Here is a 17,569-nt window from a genome sequence, read left to right on the forward strand (position 1 = left end):
GACAGATGCCAAACTGCTTTTGTTGAGGAAAGTGCGGGGTTGCCAATTTGATATACAAGATCCCTTTCAATTATCAAAGTACCAGAAACGTATTTTCACATTAGAAGCTATAAGTATGTAAATTATATATATATTTTCTCGTCTTTTGACAAACACCCCCCCCCCCCCCCCCCCCCCGGCTGAAATTTTAATGACGCAGTCTGCGTCGTTAGCCCCCCTTGTGGGCACCCCTGATTAAAAGTACACTGTAGTGGAACTAATGCTAATGTTAATTTCAGAAAAACACTTCACTTAACATGTCCAACATTTCTATTTAAGTTTGAAACTGTGAAATACGTAAATGCAGAAAAAGCAATAAAATCAGTGCCCAAAAACTGATATTTAGCACTATAGGATTAACTAACTATTGAAAATAATTAATGTACCAAAAACAAACATTCACCTTTGCAACATCTTGGATTGCACAACTGTAATTACACATAATAGGATAAAAATTACAATTTACACTTCTCAAGACACAGTGTGTTGTGAAATATTTACTAAGTGCAGATATGTATATACTTGAGAAAACTATAATTTTACTGCAACACCACGGTACGTTACAATGCACGAATAAAAAATTCCACTATTATAAAGATTCTGCCAAAACATCATTGAATAGAAATTGTTCAGTAACAACTATCAAAAAATATGCCTTAAAATAATCAAAAACATTTTTGAATTACAATAGCTTCCACACTACTATAAAAGTAAATTTGCTTACTAGCACTGAGTGAATGTCTTTCAGATTTATGCTGTATTATGAAATCTCATATAATACACTGTTGAAGTAGTTTGCTTGCTAATATGTCACTATGACTGAAATAGCAGTGAGCCATGGCTCAAAACTGTTATTTAACAATGAAGCTTCTTTAAGTCATGACAAATAACTACACTATAAGTTAAGTCATTTTTACAGACCTTAAAAACTATAAAAAGGTTATGTATGGACACTTACTGACAGGTTGGACTTATTTTTCTTTTTGGGAAACTGAAGAATTTAGGTACGTGTTTCTTTAGAGTTGCAACAGTCAAATGACCATCACATCTTGGAAATAAATAGGTTATTCACGAAATAAAAAGATATAACTAACCTCTACACTAAAACATACAAGAATTCAGTAAACATTCTTGTTTGCATCCCGTCGTTAAGCAATACTAGTGGAAATAATGATGAATTCAATGTAAAAAATTACTTAAATATACCGTAACTTTCATGTTTATTAAGAAGGGTTATTTAATTAAAACATACCTCCATTTTTGTAAATTATAGAATTAAAATAAGAAATTTTGAGCATGATAAAAACATTTCAATGGCTGACATACTGATACGTAAATAAAATACAAATCTTAAGATTATGGAATGTAACTACATATTAATAATACTACAAAATACTTTAAGCATTGTTTTTTATAACTGTCACAAATTTAGTTCTATTCTTGTAACTATTCCAGGATAAAGTAATTAAAAATAATATGTTTTGAGAAATCAGGAATACAACTTAACTATCATGCCATAAAATCTTTTGGCATGGTTTTATCATTGAAATATCATGAGTAATACAATTACAGTGATGTAACACTGTCTAAATAACACTAAAACATAACATACATTGAATTAACACACAATTACAAAATTGCACAGCAAAATACATGCAAGAAGTAATATCAGATCAATAATGAGATGTAACAGTTCCTGTAGAAACTAATATACTAATGTATAAAAATATAAAGTAAAACACTAAAACCGGTTGCTGAAGACAGCGGAAATTCGTATCAAAGATACAAGCGTAAATTAAAAGAGACAGAACTTTCAACATTGAAATACTGAAGTGCAGCTTTGGAAGTAAAAAAAGAAACGTTGGTTGTCGATACACAGACAGATGACGGAGGCAAAACCTCTCAAGTTAAAGGGGTTAATTTTTCATGGTGAGGCGGGATTATATGTACGACACTTGCTAGTGTTTCTAGTACTGTATCACCTATATGCTCGAGGCTCTGAACTGATGTGCAGTCTTATCGTCGTGCATACAGAAACTACGAGATCTGAGTGGTAGTCATAACATTAGATAGTGGAGAAATGAAGATAAAGATATAATGAAAGTCCTTTTAATGCTTTCAAGAATTTGCACCAGGCATATTGTCTCTAAAAACTTATCCTGAAACCACGTGTTTTAACCATTTTCACACATCTGAAAGTACAGTTGAAAAACAAAATACAGAAACAAAACTGATCATCTGCCCTCAGCACAATCTTAAATGCTTTTATGACACAGATACCACTCGGATATCTCGAGCAGTTTTCAAATTGCATGGTTTCTTACGAAGCTCTGCACTGAGGTCTGATGTCACGTGTTTTAATGATAAAAAACAGTAACAATGACAGCAGTATGCTGAACGGCACGCTGGGATAGGTGACATCTTTGGTGTTTGCTTATCTCCACTTATACCCAGGTACTAACAGAAGTCAATTAGCCCCTTCCAGTGGCCCAGCAATGAAGTGTCCAAGTGATGCAGAACGAGTAGTATTATCAACAAAGCTGTTTTGAAAAGCAGAAATATGCACGAGGAGACTAGCTTAGCATGGTGTATGGGTGCATGTGAGGCAAAGTGATAGGGTCTTATGATTCGAAAAATCCTGATGTCCAATACTTATTTCATGGTTTATAAGTGATAACACCTTTCTTACTATCAAAAAATATTATCTTAATTAAAGCTTTTTTTTTTTTCTAATTAGTAGGCTTCTCAAATGCAATGAAACACTTTTCAACTATTTTAATTTTGCATTGTTTTAATATCATGCAACACTTATTATTATATTAATCTAATAGATAAAATATAAATGCTACCAGCAGGAATTATTAACTCTATTTTCCACTGTTTTTACTTATTGCTATAAATTAGGAAGACATAAATATGAAAATAATATAATTTGTGCATAGACTTAAGTTATAGAAGAATTCTCTTGAGTTACATATGAACTATCAAAATCTGTCTGAAATATTGAAAAATCTTCCAATCCCTTTTCTGCTTCACAGTGCCTTTTGTGAAAGACAATTTTAATTTTATGGCCATGCTTCCTTCCTGCTTACAATAGCTAAACAGTTTAACTAGCTACTAATAAAAACAGATTCACTTGACTTAGCTACAATGATAAGCATTCAAACGACACAAACCCACCATTAATGTGCGTTTTTAACTTATTATGCTGATAAAATATATGTATCTCCACAACAGCCAATGGGGCTGCCTTAATAAACAGTGTTGCAACACTAAGTTCCTCTTGCTAACAAACTAAATGTTACTCATATTGTCATGCATCGCAAATGAAACATATGACGACAACCGCGGGAGGGATGGGAAGAACGTCGCTCGGGGCGGCCGCGGACGCGCTCATATGACAGTGTGGCCCTTGCGCTGCTCCATGGCGTAGGCGGAGTGATGCGGGGCTAGCTGCTGCTGAGCCTTGCGCTGCCTGGCCCGGTGCCTACGCCCCTCCACCACAAACAGGATGCCTCCCGCGTACAGCAGCATCACTCCCAGCACCGCCAGGGCGTACGACCACGACAGGTCGTTGTGCTCCCAGTTGGGCATCCAGACGCGACCGTCGCCCATGGCGCCGAAAACCACGACGGCGATGGTGCCGGATCCCGCTGCGCAACACACACACACACACCACCCCCGCTGACTAGAATCCTCAAACCATGAACCTGCGATAAAAAAAAAATCCCCTGATTTTCCATCGACTTTTCCAGGCTCGGGAAAAAAATATTTTCTTGACCACTAAAATTTTTTCACCGATAAACCAAACATCCTAATTCAAAAATGCAACTCGTGAACCACACTTCATTATTGCAACAGGCAACTATAAATTATTTTATTACACTACTGTCAATAGCACTGACGTCAATGCACACGAAGCCAAAGCTGATATGCTTACCAGCAAAAATGAATGGGAGAAAAATTAAGATAAGGGAATTAATTAAGATAAGGGGAAAATGTTTTTTGACACTTATATAAGGGTAGCAAAGAAAGAAGAAAGGATGTGCATCTCTGCTGTAAAAAAGGATAATCTAAATTAAATATTATGAAATGTTGACTTGCAAGCTTGCAAGGATAAACATTATGAAAATCTTGATCATATAAATAACATCTACGAATCTGATTGCTATTCTGCAGTTCCCATTTCATATAATCAACACATCATGACTAATTAAGTCTTTCTAAATTCTGACTGCAATATATTATTATGGTAATTATTATGGTATTCTATATAAACTACAAAAACTTAAAATTTGTTTACTAATGTGGGTGATATAAGTATTTTATATTTCCGTATATGTTCAAATTGTTATGTTTATGCATGCCTTTGCTATGCCATTTAGGCACCGCAGAGTTTTCATATTTTCATATTTAAGTAAACTAAAAATGAACAAATAGAGTAAAAGCGGACAACAATGTTTGAATTTATGTTTAGATTAATCATAATATAATAACTTACTGTTGTTAACTAAAACGTACAAAAAAAACTAGAAAGAAAATCTTAAAATATTATTAATGTATCACGTATCAGTCCTGCTTTCAAAGTAAAAAAAAACAGTATTTCATCTATTATTTTGCAGTGGTAATGAATGTTTCTTTGGCACTGACAAAATAGTCTTCAAATTGGTCTCTAATAGCTTGCACATTATCATCACAGTATTTTAGCCTTGAATGTTGCCTATTATGCGCACGAGATAGATAAATGTTGCTGTACTCATTCGGAAGTACCTAGTTTAAAAATTTTGTTTCGTCACCTTCAAGTTTATAGAAACTTTCTTTACTATTTATCATCACTACTATACACTGAAAAAAAATTGTGCTATTGTGTAAAGAAACGATTGCTATGGTTTAAGAAAAAATATCATAATTGCTGATGTGTTTTTATGCATGCATGTGTATTTTTACCACAACTGACAATTTTACTGCAATGTTAAGTAAATTAAAAATAACAAATTTGAACTTCTTCAAGAAATATTTTATTTTTTGTACCTTTTAGCTGCTAAAGAACAATGCATACTATAAACCGATTTTTAATTATATTACTTTATTTTAAGTGAACACCTCTAACAAACAGAGTGACTTAGCGAAGTAAAGTACCCATGACACTGTGTAATAAAAATACTATTTTAATAACATAATGTAAATTAAATGGGGATTTGTATGTGTAATTTTCAAAAACAATTTTTTTTTTCCAATTCCTGTGTAGTTGTAAATTTACAATTAAAATGTATTCAGTCAAACTTCTCTGAAACGACCCCTCACGGTTCCCAGGAATAGGGTCATAATAGAGGGGGGGCGTAATAGATGTTTTCCGAAATTTTCAGTTGAATTCAAGCAATTATCATTTCACGTCCCTTCACAGCGTAAAAAAAAAAATTAAAAAAAAAAAAAACACTTTGGAATGCAGATGGAAAAGTAACTATGCAGTAAAATAAATATATTTACGGCCCTGCTAATTTTTTGTATTTAATAAAATTCGAGGTATTAGTGATTTTTCAGCAGAAACTACTGTGTGACTAATAAACAAATTGTATCATAATAACTTAAACTTATAAAGTATTTATTAACGGCGAAGGACAGTCGTATAAGCCCATAAAAATATTTATTTTACCGAGAATGGACTATACAACCTGGTTTGTCACACGCGGTGTGGGAGGGGAGGAGGATGCTGGCCGGACGAGTTTCTTACGCTCTCGAAGCTACCACAGCGGCTTTTCCTGCAGGCGGGTAAGATAACATGACAGCTGAGATGGCTTTTCGTGCGATAGTGGACGCGCCGAGCTTTGACTAGACACTGCCGCGTTGACAGTGCAGCTCTTGCTAAGATAAACGTTAACACACAGCGCCCAACAAAGTGAACAGACTTGTTTTTCAGCCGATTTTACTAAAATTTTTGACTTTCTCTTCTCAAATTTTTCACGGTTTCTCAAAAAACGGTTGTATAAACGGAATAGACGCATCAGAGGGGGGGTCGCATCGGCGGGATTCTACTGTACCGAATAAAATCAAGCTGCTGTCACCAAACAAAGCATAAAACGGCCCAATGCGTGGTCGCTGCGTTATTGCTCGCGCGAGAGGCGAGACGTGGAATGTATGAAGAAAGATAAATGCGAGGGAGACAGACGGCAGCCTGTGTAATTCCTACGTGGGGAATAAGTGGCGTAGCCTTTTTTTTTTTGCTGGGTGAAGAGACCTTTTTCTATCAACACACGGGAAAAGATAATTGCTTGAGCTGTCAAAATAAACATCGCTGCGGCAGTTAAAACAAGTCGGCACTCGGCAAGAGAAACGCAGTAACACGCTACTCACCACAAAAAACTTATTTTCTGTCCGATTTTCGGCAATATTTTCACGGTTCCTCGAAATCGGGTTGTAATAGAGGTGGTCGCAATAAATGGGGTCGCAACAAAAAGGTTTTACGTAATATGTTAGTTATTTTAATAACATGTGAACATTCATTTATTTTTCAAAGAAACATTTGTATAAAACTACACAAAATGTCAACAGATTTTTTTTTTAAATTACAGAACGTCAACAAACAAAAATGTAAAATTACTAAACCTTTGTGCATGTAATTTAATGGATTAGTTTTTACAGTGTAGATTGTAGCTAATGCTGTCTTTGATGAAAGTTGTGATGCATAGTTGTTTCTTGTTTCTTTATGTATTTGTGTATATTTTGTATACGTCGTGCCCACCACTAAAGTCCCCGTACCGTTGGTGCGCATGTAACAAATTCAACTAAATAAATAAATAAAATTAATTCAACTAAATATTTACGGTGTAAACGTGCAGCAAATAACTTACGTGCAACTTGTGTTCCAAGGGAACACATGTTTCTACCGCTGATTCTGTAAGCAAACCACCAGCTATGCCTTGCTGGTGCGCGTGCAAGAACCCTTGCCGGCGCAAGATCCGTTTCCGGAGTCGGCTTCGCCAAAACACCGGTGCACGTGCAGGCGCACTGATAGCCAAATGAGTTTCATCATTACCAACTGATTGCATAGCTCTGGCCTCCCAAAATACTTCATTCTTACCTTACTGAAACCAGTTGCATTGCAGTGGCATTTCAATCTATAATTTTTTTTTTATATTCTGACCAAACATGACTTCCACTCTTGACTTATTGATACTAGTGACATAGCTGTGGTGCAACAATATTAGTTACAATTTAATGAATTGGTTATATCTGCAAAGTTAAGAATTATACAAACAGAGTGTATACCAGATCTAGTAAATGAAATTCCCTGATTTTTCCAGGTTTTCCAGGAATAAAACTGAATTTTTCCAGGTTTTCTTTAACACAATTACGACATTCCACAAAACTGAAAAAACTGCATAACAGTACATTGACGGGTTTCAAAGTATTTCAACTCACTTAAATTAGTAAAAAAATTACCTTCTTCCAGATGTGGCCAAAGTGACTAATTGATGGCAAATAAAACATGCTGCTACAAATATTTCACATACTTACTTTAGCAAAAACATTAGTAAAAGGAAGCTCCCATCAATTTCGCAGTGACTCAAATTTGTGTATATTGCACTTGCTTCAGAACGAGCCAAATCCAACACTCGAGCCTTCTTCAACTGCAAAGCCTTGATCTCCTCTTCAACTATTCTTTTTTCTGCCTTCTTCTTGTCTGTAGCTTCCTTTTCTTTTTGTTTTGTTTTCAGGGCTTCCTTACGCCTACAACTAGCATTTATTACATACTGTAACTTGGACTTGGTGATATCAACATGCTCTACACCTCCAGAACGTTGAACAAAGTCGTACACTTATCTTTGTGCAATCAGTGTTTCTTCCTGCAAGTTTTCAGTCAGCAGATTAGAATTCACTGAAAATCCTCTTTCCAATGATGCATGTCCATGGGAAAGTACCAACATCATCCTCACAAACTTTCGAAGGCCTGTTTTGGCAGCTACTGTATGTAACTTAAGAATGAGCATCCACAAGTGATCAATGCGCCCGTCTTCTCGAGAAAAAGACGAGAACAGTGCTTCAGAATCTTGCGAGGAACATACCAACTGATATGATCACTCAATGTTATTAGCTTCTTGTGCTGATATCCACCTGTTTTGAAGACAACATTCTAAACTGTACTTCACACACTGTTTCCTCACACCTGAAATTAAATCCACAGACGGAAGTAAGCAGGAAATTCCCTTGGTAAGTTTGTACTTGAGGGGACTTTTGTCTTGAAGTTTTTTTACCATAACCTTTAGACAAGTCCTAACATCATTTTTCAGTAACAGACTAACTTTTCTGGTACTTTCTCTTTCTTGATGGCATGGTGTACTGCATAACCCAACTTGATATTGTTAGCAGTCAATAGATTTTCCTAGTTATCTACATCCAATCGAGATACATGGTGTTTCTTCCTACAGCTCTTCAGTACCTCTGGTTTCACAAACTTTCCTGCCAAAGCTAATAAAATGTCTACCAGTGAATCATAGAGAAAAGGTGCCATGGGTGCTTCACTTTGGAACATTGTAAGAAACAATTCCAACTCTGATGCCAAAGAGTGGAAGAATGTCAATTTTACTTCTAGAAGATTATCTTCAAGAGCACTTTTCACTACATTGGAAGAGACAGATGAAATAGAAACTTCACTAACAAATTTCTTTAGGTGGGGTAACGTTTTCATGGCATGCTCAGCAACTGCAGTACCGTATTCACTCGCGTAATGTCCGCCCTCGTATAATGTCCGCACCCTTTATTTGTATATCCTTAAAAGAAAAAATTAAAAATTCGCATAATGTCCACACCAGTCATCTACGGCGGGCAACACAACTTTGGCCACCCCTAAAGGACGCAGTAGAATGGAAAGTTGACGGCTCTGTAAACAAAGCCGTGACCTTGAGCTGTCCTTTCTCTCCTGTCCTGGAAGGGTGGGAAAATTCATTGAACTGAACAAAGCACGGTAACTGTAAACACAGCTGACCAACACGCACGCAAGTTCAAGGCATGAGTTTCGCGTCAAGTACAGAATGGGTAAATATAAATCCTTCACTGCGCTGTTTAAATTAAGAGTTGTTCGTTATGATGAAGAGCATGGGAACAGGGCTGCTGAAAGAAAGTTTGAAGTGCACGAAAAAAGTGTTCGTCAGTGGCGGAAAATAAAAGAACAGTTGCAGTCAACAAATGCAACACGGTGTGGATCAGTCTTGTTTTCTGTTGAGGTAAGACGCGCAGCGTAAAAGAAACGTCAACTTTAATTAGTGTGTACCCTGTTTTACGTGTCAGGACAGAACAGAACCCCTCTTTGTTTACATTTGGTTGGAATCCCTCCCTTGGCCATTCTCACGCTCTAAATGTTTCCTTCCCCTTCTTCCTTCTCTACGTCACGAAGGCCATCAGATTGCCGGGAGGGAAAGACAGTGCGCAGCAGATGTGGAACTGGTGAGTCACTGCGCTGTTGCCAGCTCGCTGGTTCCCTACGCGCCGCACGTAAGGATATGGTACGGCTAAAATATTGCAGCTGTGCCGTTAATAGCCGTTTTGATCCATCACATATTAATCACATTAATAAGGCACACGTAATAACACTTATTTCAGTGTAGCGCGTAATTTTTTTTAATGTTCCGGCGGGTGCGAGACAGTTACCGGTGGCAATTACAGCAAAGTAAACATTGTCTAAGCCGGGTTGTTTGCAAGCGATCCCGCAGCAATATTCTTTTAAAATACCTAGCTAGTGAAATCCAAATTGATTTTAGATACGTTTTGTGCCTTTTTAGTAATAATTAAGACACAAAATTTTGTATTTTTGTATTTTTCCTCGCATAATGTCCGCACCCCATTTTTTTGGCAAAAAATGTGGTCAAATTACTGCGGACATTACGCGAGTGATTACGGTATTCCATCAGATTGCACAAAATCTTCGGGGAAAAGCTCTGATCCAGTTATTCTAATGTAATCTGCCCTCCTTGCAGGTACATGCTTAAACAAATAGTAACTGTGCCTCAAAAAACTAACAACGTCCCATTGTGTAGCAGAAATTCCAGTTTTGAAAGAACCATGGACCATATGAAGCCCACGGCTACCAATTTCTAGCAATGATGGCGAATCTTCACCATAAGTGTCTGTGATACGTATTTTCAAAGCTAACAAAAATGCCCAGTTTACGTTGAAGGCATCCATAGATACTTAATATTAAATGCACCTGTCGGTATAATCCGAACGTGGGAAGCACATGCTGCAGCACATCACATCAGCAGGATAACAGACCAGTTTGAACTACAGTAGAATCTCGTTATAGCGAGCACGGTAATAGCGAGAACACGGCTATAACGAGGTATTTTTGAGGAATTTACGGCGTGATCGCTTGAAGCGCGCTTTTGTTATTTGTCTGCTTTATCTCCACCCATCTCGCTCGCCACTAGACATCATGCCATTGACGCCTGTCACATTCTTCAGCCGTGCAGTCGCCACCTAAGTGCGTGACTTTAAAAATAGAATCCCATCCTTTCTTTCTTTTATCAAACTTCCGTTAGCTATCTGTGCCGTGTGTAGACAAAGTTTGAGATTGGAACAGAAACAATGTAAGAAAGTATTTTTTTACAAATTAGAAATATGTATGTTTTTATTTTTATAATCGCGTATATTTTCACGTTTTTTTTTTTATCTTAAAAGAGATAATATTAAAAAGACGCTCTAATGAGATTTAATTGTTTCTTGGTTAACAAAAACTATTAATTGTGTATATTCTATTTATTATTATTTACGCGACGTCATACTGCACGCGTACGCAATAAGACCGGATTCGTTGCTGCAACATAACATAGCAAATTATGCGGTATCAGAAGTAACGAGTAACGTAACGATAGTAACGAGTATTAATTGTTATATTAACGAATACATACGGGTACACATTTTTTCGTTACTTTTACACCTCTAGTAGGCACTACCGTATTTATTTCCGAATCGGTAGGACAGTTTTCTTGTAACTTTTGTTTTGGTCAGTTGTTGGGGTATTTGTCCGGGAAAGGGGTGGTGATGGTTTGAGTTTAATCCCAAATTTATTTTCTAAAAAAGTTGACAGGTTTCTTGAAATGAAAAAATGTATAGTTTTCCAGCGACTATTTCGTTTGAGGCGTACGTGCGTTGCCGCAGCCGCACTCCTGCTTTTTTGTAAGGAATTAAATCGTCAAATCGTCGCGCTACACTAGCACCACCTGTTAGCAACATCCCGAACCAACATGGCCGCCAGCAGACAGCCCGCGTCGGCAATAGATAGCAGGACAATGCTGCGTCGGCCGCGGTACTTACGTGGCGTGGTAGGGTATTCTGGTTATTTTTACGCAATCGGTGATCGCATCTGTACTTGTGGGGTATCGTTTTAAAGAGAATTCACACATCTGCTCTCAGAAATTAAGATTTCGTTAATATAACCTGTTATTTTCCAATTATACAGGTTTAAACACAATTTTTATGCTATTTTCAGTTAATTTTTATTTTTTGGGGGCCAAAATCTGTCCAATTCGGTTATAGCGAGGACACGGTTATAGCGAGGATCAAACCCCGAACCGTGACACCTCGCTATAACGGGACTCTAGTGTAGTTTGTGTCAGGTGATTTGACGCCACTTCCGAATCCGATGGCGATGGTAAATAAAAGAAAATGGACGTGGGAACTGTTCGTTATTTGCCATTCAAAAATAAAAATGGGAGGGGATACACTTGATGCTACGTCAATGCAAGCTGATCAATAAACAAAAAACGTATTGCCAACTACAACCTACCAAACAAAAATTCCCTGATTACAATATTCCCTGATTTTTCCAGGGTCGGTAGACACCCTGTATAAAGTATCCATATGAAATGAGACCCAATACAATTTTTCATTCATTAATCTAACAGGGACATAATAGTAAAGGCAATATTTCACCACAAACGTCTCCGTAAATAATACTAAACTGACTATTCTTTACACCTCACATCACTTGTTAAGAAGTAATCACGAAGAGCAGGCAAGAAAAGCCTCACCGGCAATCAGCAGGTCACCGCCGATCACCCACAGCAGCAAGACGAACCTATCGTGGTGACGACTGCAGCACAGATAAAGCGCTGTCAAGAAACTGGCAACCAACATCAGTGTGAAGGTCATCGTGAAGAAGAACTGCGTCGCCACAAAGAAACCTGCAACAAGCAAATAACAATCGCATATTATATCGTGAGACACTACACTTTTCTTTCGCATCCGGTTCACACCGACTAGAAACGGCAACTATCAGGGTTCCCACAGAGCTACTCTAGATCAGTGATGACCTACTTCACTCTTTTCGAGGGCCCGGTATCGGTTTTAAGAATTATCCGATATTATAAAGTATTTGTAATTTCTTATTTCCGCCGGGTTTTATAAAAAGAGGAAGTTAAAAAACATAGAATAAAAGTATTTTGGAATTTAATTAAATTTTTTTTTTTAACACAAATTTCGCCCAACTACATATTTATCCTGAAGAGAATGGTATTTGTTCCATCTATCTAGCTCAGACCTGCCAACATTCAAATTAAAAAAATCATGAGGTCCTCGATAAAAATTTTTAGGCCCATAAATACAGGTTAGATATAAAAACCAACAAATGAGAATCATTAAATTTAAGTGACATACCTGTACACATGTTACATGGTCTGTGCTTCAAAATATATTTCAACAAATTATAGGTTGCAGATTTAATTTAGTTGAACATAATTTAGCGCTGTCGTGTAGTGATCATGCAGGGCCGCAACTAAAAAAGATGTAAAATAACATTCTGCTCGTGTAACACTATTATCACTGTTCACAGCAAAATTAATTTTTTTATTGGAAGCAATACACTTCACGTGTTAGTTGTGTTTTTTGTAGCGACATGTTTCACAATGTCTCCTCTTCCACTATGCGAGATAGAAAAATCAGCACGGCACACGCTACAAAATGCAAAATTGCTTCCTTTACGTGACTCGAGTATTGCTGGAAACTCATTACTGTAAGCTTTCTTAAAACTTGTTTTGTAACTTTTACAAACAAAATCTTGGGGCTCCAAAAAATCGTGAGGAAACACTATTTTGGCGTGAGGGCGTGAGATGGACCTTAAAATCGTGAGCCTCACACCAAAATGGTGAGAGTTGGCAGGTCTGCTAGCTCAATTATATTTTAAGATAGAGCCATTTTAACATTTTAAAACACTGATAAAGTTAAGCTATTTTTGATTTTATGAAAATTAATAACTCAAAAATAGATATTTAAAAAAATCTTAAATTTTATATTTTCATCCTTTTAATTAGTTAAACAAATGTTGCATAAATTAAATTAATTGGAAACATAGTTCCAAAATTATTTTTTTATTTGTTGATTGCATATGGAATGACACGGGCATATCCGCTTGTTGACGTAAATTTATAATTCTCATTTTTGAGATTCTGCCTGATAACTGTATGTTTATGATTTGTTTTTAATCTCCAAACCAAACACAGTCATTGGCCTTATGATTTTGCATTTGGAAGTTGTTTAAAAAAGGAAGCTAATGAGTGAATTTTAATCAATAAAAAATTACCTATCATTACTTAAAAAAAAAAAAATGTTTCTACATTACAATAAATTTGGTGTGATAATATTCTGCATTATTAAACTGAAAAATTTATTATTTCTACCAGCTGTGAAGAATTTTCTATACAATAATATTGGTCCTAAACAGTACTTTATTTTTCTCTTTTTCTTCATGGTATGACTATTATACAGTACTATCAAAGCCATTATAATGCCTTAATTTTATAACTTTCGGGGCTGATTTGTAGTTAGCTTTGATATGGTGACAGAAGCTTTGTGTCAGATCTAAATACAACTAAACTCACCTGGCAACAGCAGATCCCGAATGATGTAGAACTCCTCTTCAAACACCCACCAGCAAGCAGTGAATTTAGTGTCATACCAGTGGTGCGTGTCTTCGAAGTTTCGGAAACACACCTGCCACAGCCCTGTTGTGGAAAAAAACGAAAAACACCAAGTTGTCACAAGTTTTCGGCTACAATTGCGTAGTACACCCTTTTTTTTTTTATTTGTTCTAGTATTGATCATACCATCTTTACCATAGCATTTAACTATTTTACAACGATTTTCCGTATTATAAATGTGACATAACCTAGCCCACCTCTCATTTTAGATATTATTCTTATTTACCAGATGCCGATATTCAATTATTTTTTACATATAACGTATTAAGAAATTTGTTGTAAAATAACATATTATACACGCCCGATCGCAGATTAAAGAAAACTGACAATTCGAAACACACACATGCAACGCGTTATTCTAGCCACACCTATCCATCAATTGGCTAAACCATTAACTCACCTATTCTTATAAATTTAGGACGCTCTAGCTGCCCATCAGTTTCCAACCAGTAAGGTGTCACAAACGCTATAAAAATAAGCACGAATGCTAATACTGTAAAAGTAGTAGCAGTTAATCCAGTTTTAGTTTTCCCCATACTTATTGTTAATGGCGAACGCCAGGCAACGAGTGCTACGTCGGCGGAAAGATCCGGCCGGGTGTGGCATATCCCTCCGCCGCACTACAACAAATTATTTTATGCATATTTTTCCAAGGGTTTTTATTAAACATTATTTTCATCAATTAATATTTCAGTCCTTTCAAAATCATGTTTCACTGTGCGCTTTGTCCCGAACCTGGCTGGTTCAGTTTCCCGCGAAATTCACACGTTTCCGCGGGAGGACTGGCGGGGGAGGGGGGTCGCGCGCGGCGACACCGGCATCCTTCAGGAGCTCGAGGAGGCCGGGAGCCTTCGCGCTCGCGCGACGCGGAACCATCAACTCTTGCTTTCGACATGTAGTTTCAATAGTATAATCTCTTCTTAATCTTTTACGTACAGTTCCGCGGTCGGCCTCAATTTACCATGAGGTATTTCACTTAATTAAATCAGTGCTCCAAGATGAGTGTTCAACGTATTACGTAAGTACTGTGGGAAGTTTACGAGACGTTTCGAGACTTTACGTCGGCGCTTCACGCCCCAACTTAGCTTCCCGGCTAATTAGTTATGGCCCGCACGGGGCAGCCAGAAGGCGACACGTGCCACCGAACATACTAACGAATCAGTCTCTGGGACACATCTAGGAATCACGTAGAGTCGCCGGAGACCCGGGCCTACGTGCCACTAGCCCAGTATAATAAGTGTTGTGTAATAGTGAAGTGTTTGTTCGTCAAAGTATAATTTGTCATGTTAGAGTTTAATTGTAACCGCCGCACGGTATCGTGCCACCAAACGTACTAAAAATCAGTCCCTGGGACACATCTAGGAATCACGTAGAGTCGCCGGAGACACGGGCCTACGTGCCGATAGCCCAGTATAATAAGCATCACGTAATAGTGAATTGTTTGTTCGTCAAGGTATAATTTGTCATGTTAGAGTTTATTTTGTAACCGCCACATCGTGTGTAAAAGTACGTCCTTCACTCGCATTAAAATCGTGAGCCGCCACTGAGGAAGTGGGCTGCGCGTGTGACTAGTCGATCAGGGACAACCGTTACGGCCAGAACGGGCAGCACTATGTATAGGGCTGTGCCGTAGTAAATTCATCACATATCCTCCAGAAACTTTGTGTTCTTCTTCAGGCGTCTCGAGTGGCCATAACAGCTCGGGGGGCCCTACTGCGTTAACCCCTACCTCTAGCCACAAGGCCGAACCCTCCCTGAGATCTCAAACCCAAACCAAAATCACGTAAAAATCATAGGAGGTAGCGGGGACGGCGTCAATATTATAGAAGATTTTCTCGCACGGTGGTTGGCCGGTTCTTGCACGCTCGGCTCAGGTGGAACGTGACAATTTTTCGTGCGTGCAGCCGGCGTTCATCGATTTATAAGTCGTTATTACGTCAAAATTAACAATTAAAAAAATAATCATGATTGACTTTATAGAATCACGTAGAAAAAAAAATAATTTCTTGAAAACTGGAAAAATCTGTGTGAATAATAATTATTAAATTAAAATGTTAATGTAAAATATGCACTATCTTCGTCCAGACTCCTACATCCAGCGCAAAAAAATTAAATATCAAGAAAGGGAGGGTGTAGTGATTTTAGGAAGGAAGGTGTGTGCCACCTGGTAGTACCAAATACCTTGGGAGCGAAGGGGATAGAATGATGTAATGTGACTAGGATTTTATTTACTTTATGGGTGACTTGAAGATGGAAATTGTATAGAAGGGTACTTGCTGTGAAGTGCACTTGCGCCATATGTGTAACTATATAAAGGATAGAATTATTAATATGTGGGCTATAGCTTTGGTAGAGAGTGGGCACAAAGTTGCTGCAGAATCAGTTCATGTGGGATGTGTAGTTTGGAGCATGATTGGGAAAGTCAAAAGAAGGTGGTAGGCTTGAAGTGCAGTACTTATGGGTTGAAGATGCAATGAAGGAGATGGGGAGATGACATTGGGAACAGCTACCTCAAGATTGAGAGAGGGGTCAGGGAAGTACCTATGTAGATATTTGAGGTTACTATGTGCAGTCCCTGGAAGATACCAAGCCAATGGAATGAGTTAGTGGTAGTGCCTATTTTCAAGGGAGGGGGGGACAAGGCAAACCCTGCTTGCTATGGTCCATTGTCAACCTGATAAGTTAGTGGTAGTGCCTATTTTCAAGGGAGGAGGGGACAAGGCAAACCCTGCTTGCTATGGTCCATTGTCAACCTGATATATAGGTAGTATGGGTAAGGTAATGGAAAGACTGAGACAAATAAGTGTTGAGGGAAGTAAATAGTGTAGGATATACAGATGACAGGCAACATGTTTTCTGAGGTGGGACACAGATGGCTGGGTTGCTGGAAGATGTATTATAAGCAGGAGATGTGAATTGATGCTTCGTGTACTTCATAAAGGCCTTTGATGAAGTGCTGCATTGGAGGCTAATGGAGAAGGTTGTAATGTTGATATGTGATAAGGTGGTGAAATGTGTGGGGAACGTTCTGAGTAACAGGCGTGGGGGATTGGAAAGTTTTGTAATAGAAAATTTGACACCAGAGCAACGCACCAGAGGTACTGCAGGGTAGTGTCCTGTGACTTGTGCTGTGAATGATTGTGATGAACGATATAGGTAAAGGAACAGATTGTAAGTAGAGGATTACTATGTGATGAGAGAGACATAAAGTAGAATTTGTACAAGTTGGAGCTCTAGTTGGTGCCAACAGTATGGGAATAAATGTTGTAGCAAGGTTCAAACCATGCTAACTGCTATTATTTTTGTAGCAGCAAACCACGGTCTGATTACCATCTTTGCTTGCTGGGTGGATCTTTAGGTTTCACCAGTTTATTAGAAATGAACAAAAACAAGGTGTGATTCCGTCTGAAATATAATTACTCCATACTGAGGAAACTTATAACAGATACTAGCTACCCGACCCGGCTTCGCACGGCTATACTAATGGAAAAAAATTAAGCCACATCTCCCATTTACAGTAATGGTAAATAAAAAAAATTCAGTGAAAATTTATTACAATGCTG

At 37.7% G+C, this 17,569-nt stretch overlaps 2 protein-coding genes across 2 annotated transcripts in view; one reads left to right on the top strand and one right to left on the bottom strand.

The window, feature by feature from the left end:
• The window catches only part of LOC134532271 (uncharacterized), a 476,249-nt gene that overhangs the window by 431,982 nt on the left and 26,698 nt on the right, over nt 1-17,569 (top strand). The window lies entirely within an intron of this gene.
• On the bottom strand, nt 189-14,550 carry LOC134531835 (uncharacterized). The gene is made up of 4 exons (XM_063367808.1): nt 14,407-14,550; nt 13,908-14,030; nt 12,063-12,215; nt 189-3,692 (listed from the first exon to the last, which is right to left on the bottom strand). Exons 1-4 carry the CDS (start codon nt 14,540-14,542, stop codon nt 3,433-3,435), a joined length of 672 nt encoding a protein of 223 aa, XP_063223878.1. The 5' UTR covers nt 14,543-14,550; the 3' UTR covers nt 189-3,432.

The sequence above is a fragment of the Bacillus rossius genome, chromosome 5, assembly GCF_032445375.1.
Source record: "Bacillus rossius redtenbacheri isolate Brsri chromosome 5, Brsri_v3, whole genome shotgun sequence".
Taxonomy (NCBI): domain Eukaryota; kingdom Metazoa; phylum Arthropoda; class Insecta; order Phasmatodea; family Bacillidae; genus Bacillus; species Bacillus rossius.

Excerpts from the sequence above, each read along its gene's own strand:
- LOC134531835 (XM_063367808.1), bottom strand. The coding sequence starts at position 14,542 with ATGGGGAAAACTAAAACTGGATTAACTGCTACTACTTTTACAGTATTA. Across the intron at positions 12,216-13,907 it reads TCGGGATCTGCTGTTGCCAG|GTTTCTTTGTGGCGACGCAG; the intron begins GTGAGTTTAGTT and ends TGCTTGTTGCAG. Across the intron at positions 3,693-12,062 it reads CGGTGACCTGCTGATTGCCG|CGGGATCCGGCACCATCGCC; the intron begins GTGAGGCTTTTC and ends TGTGTTGCGCAG.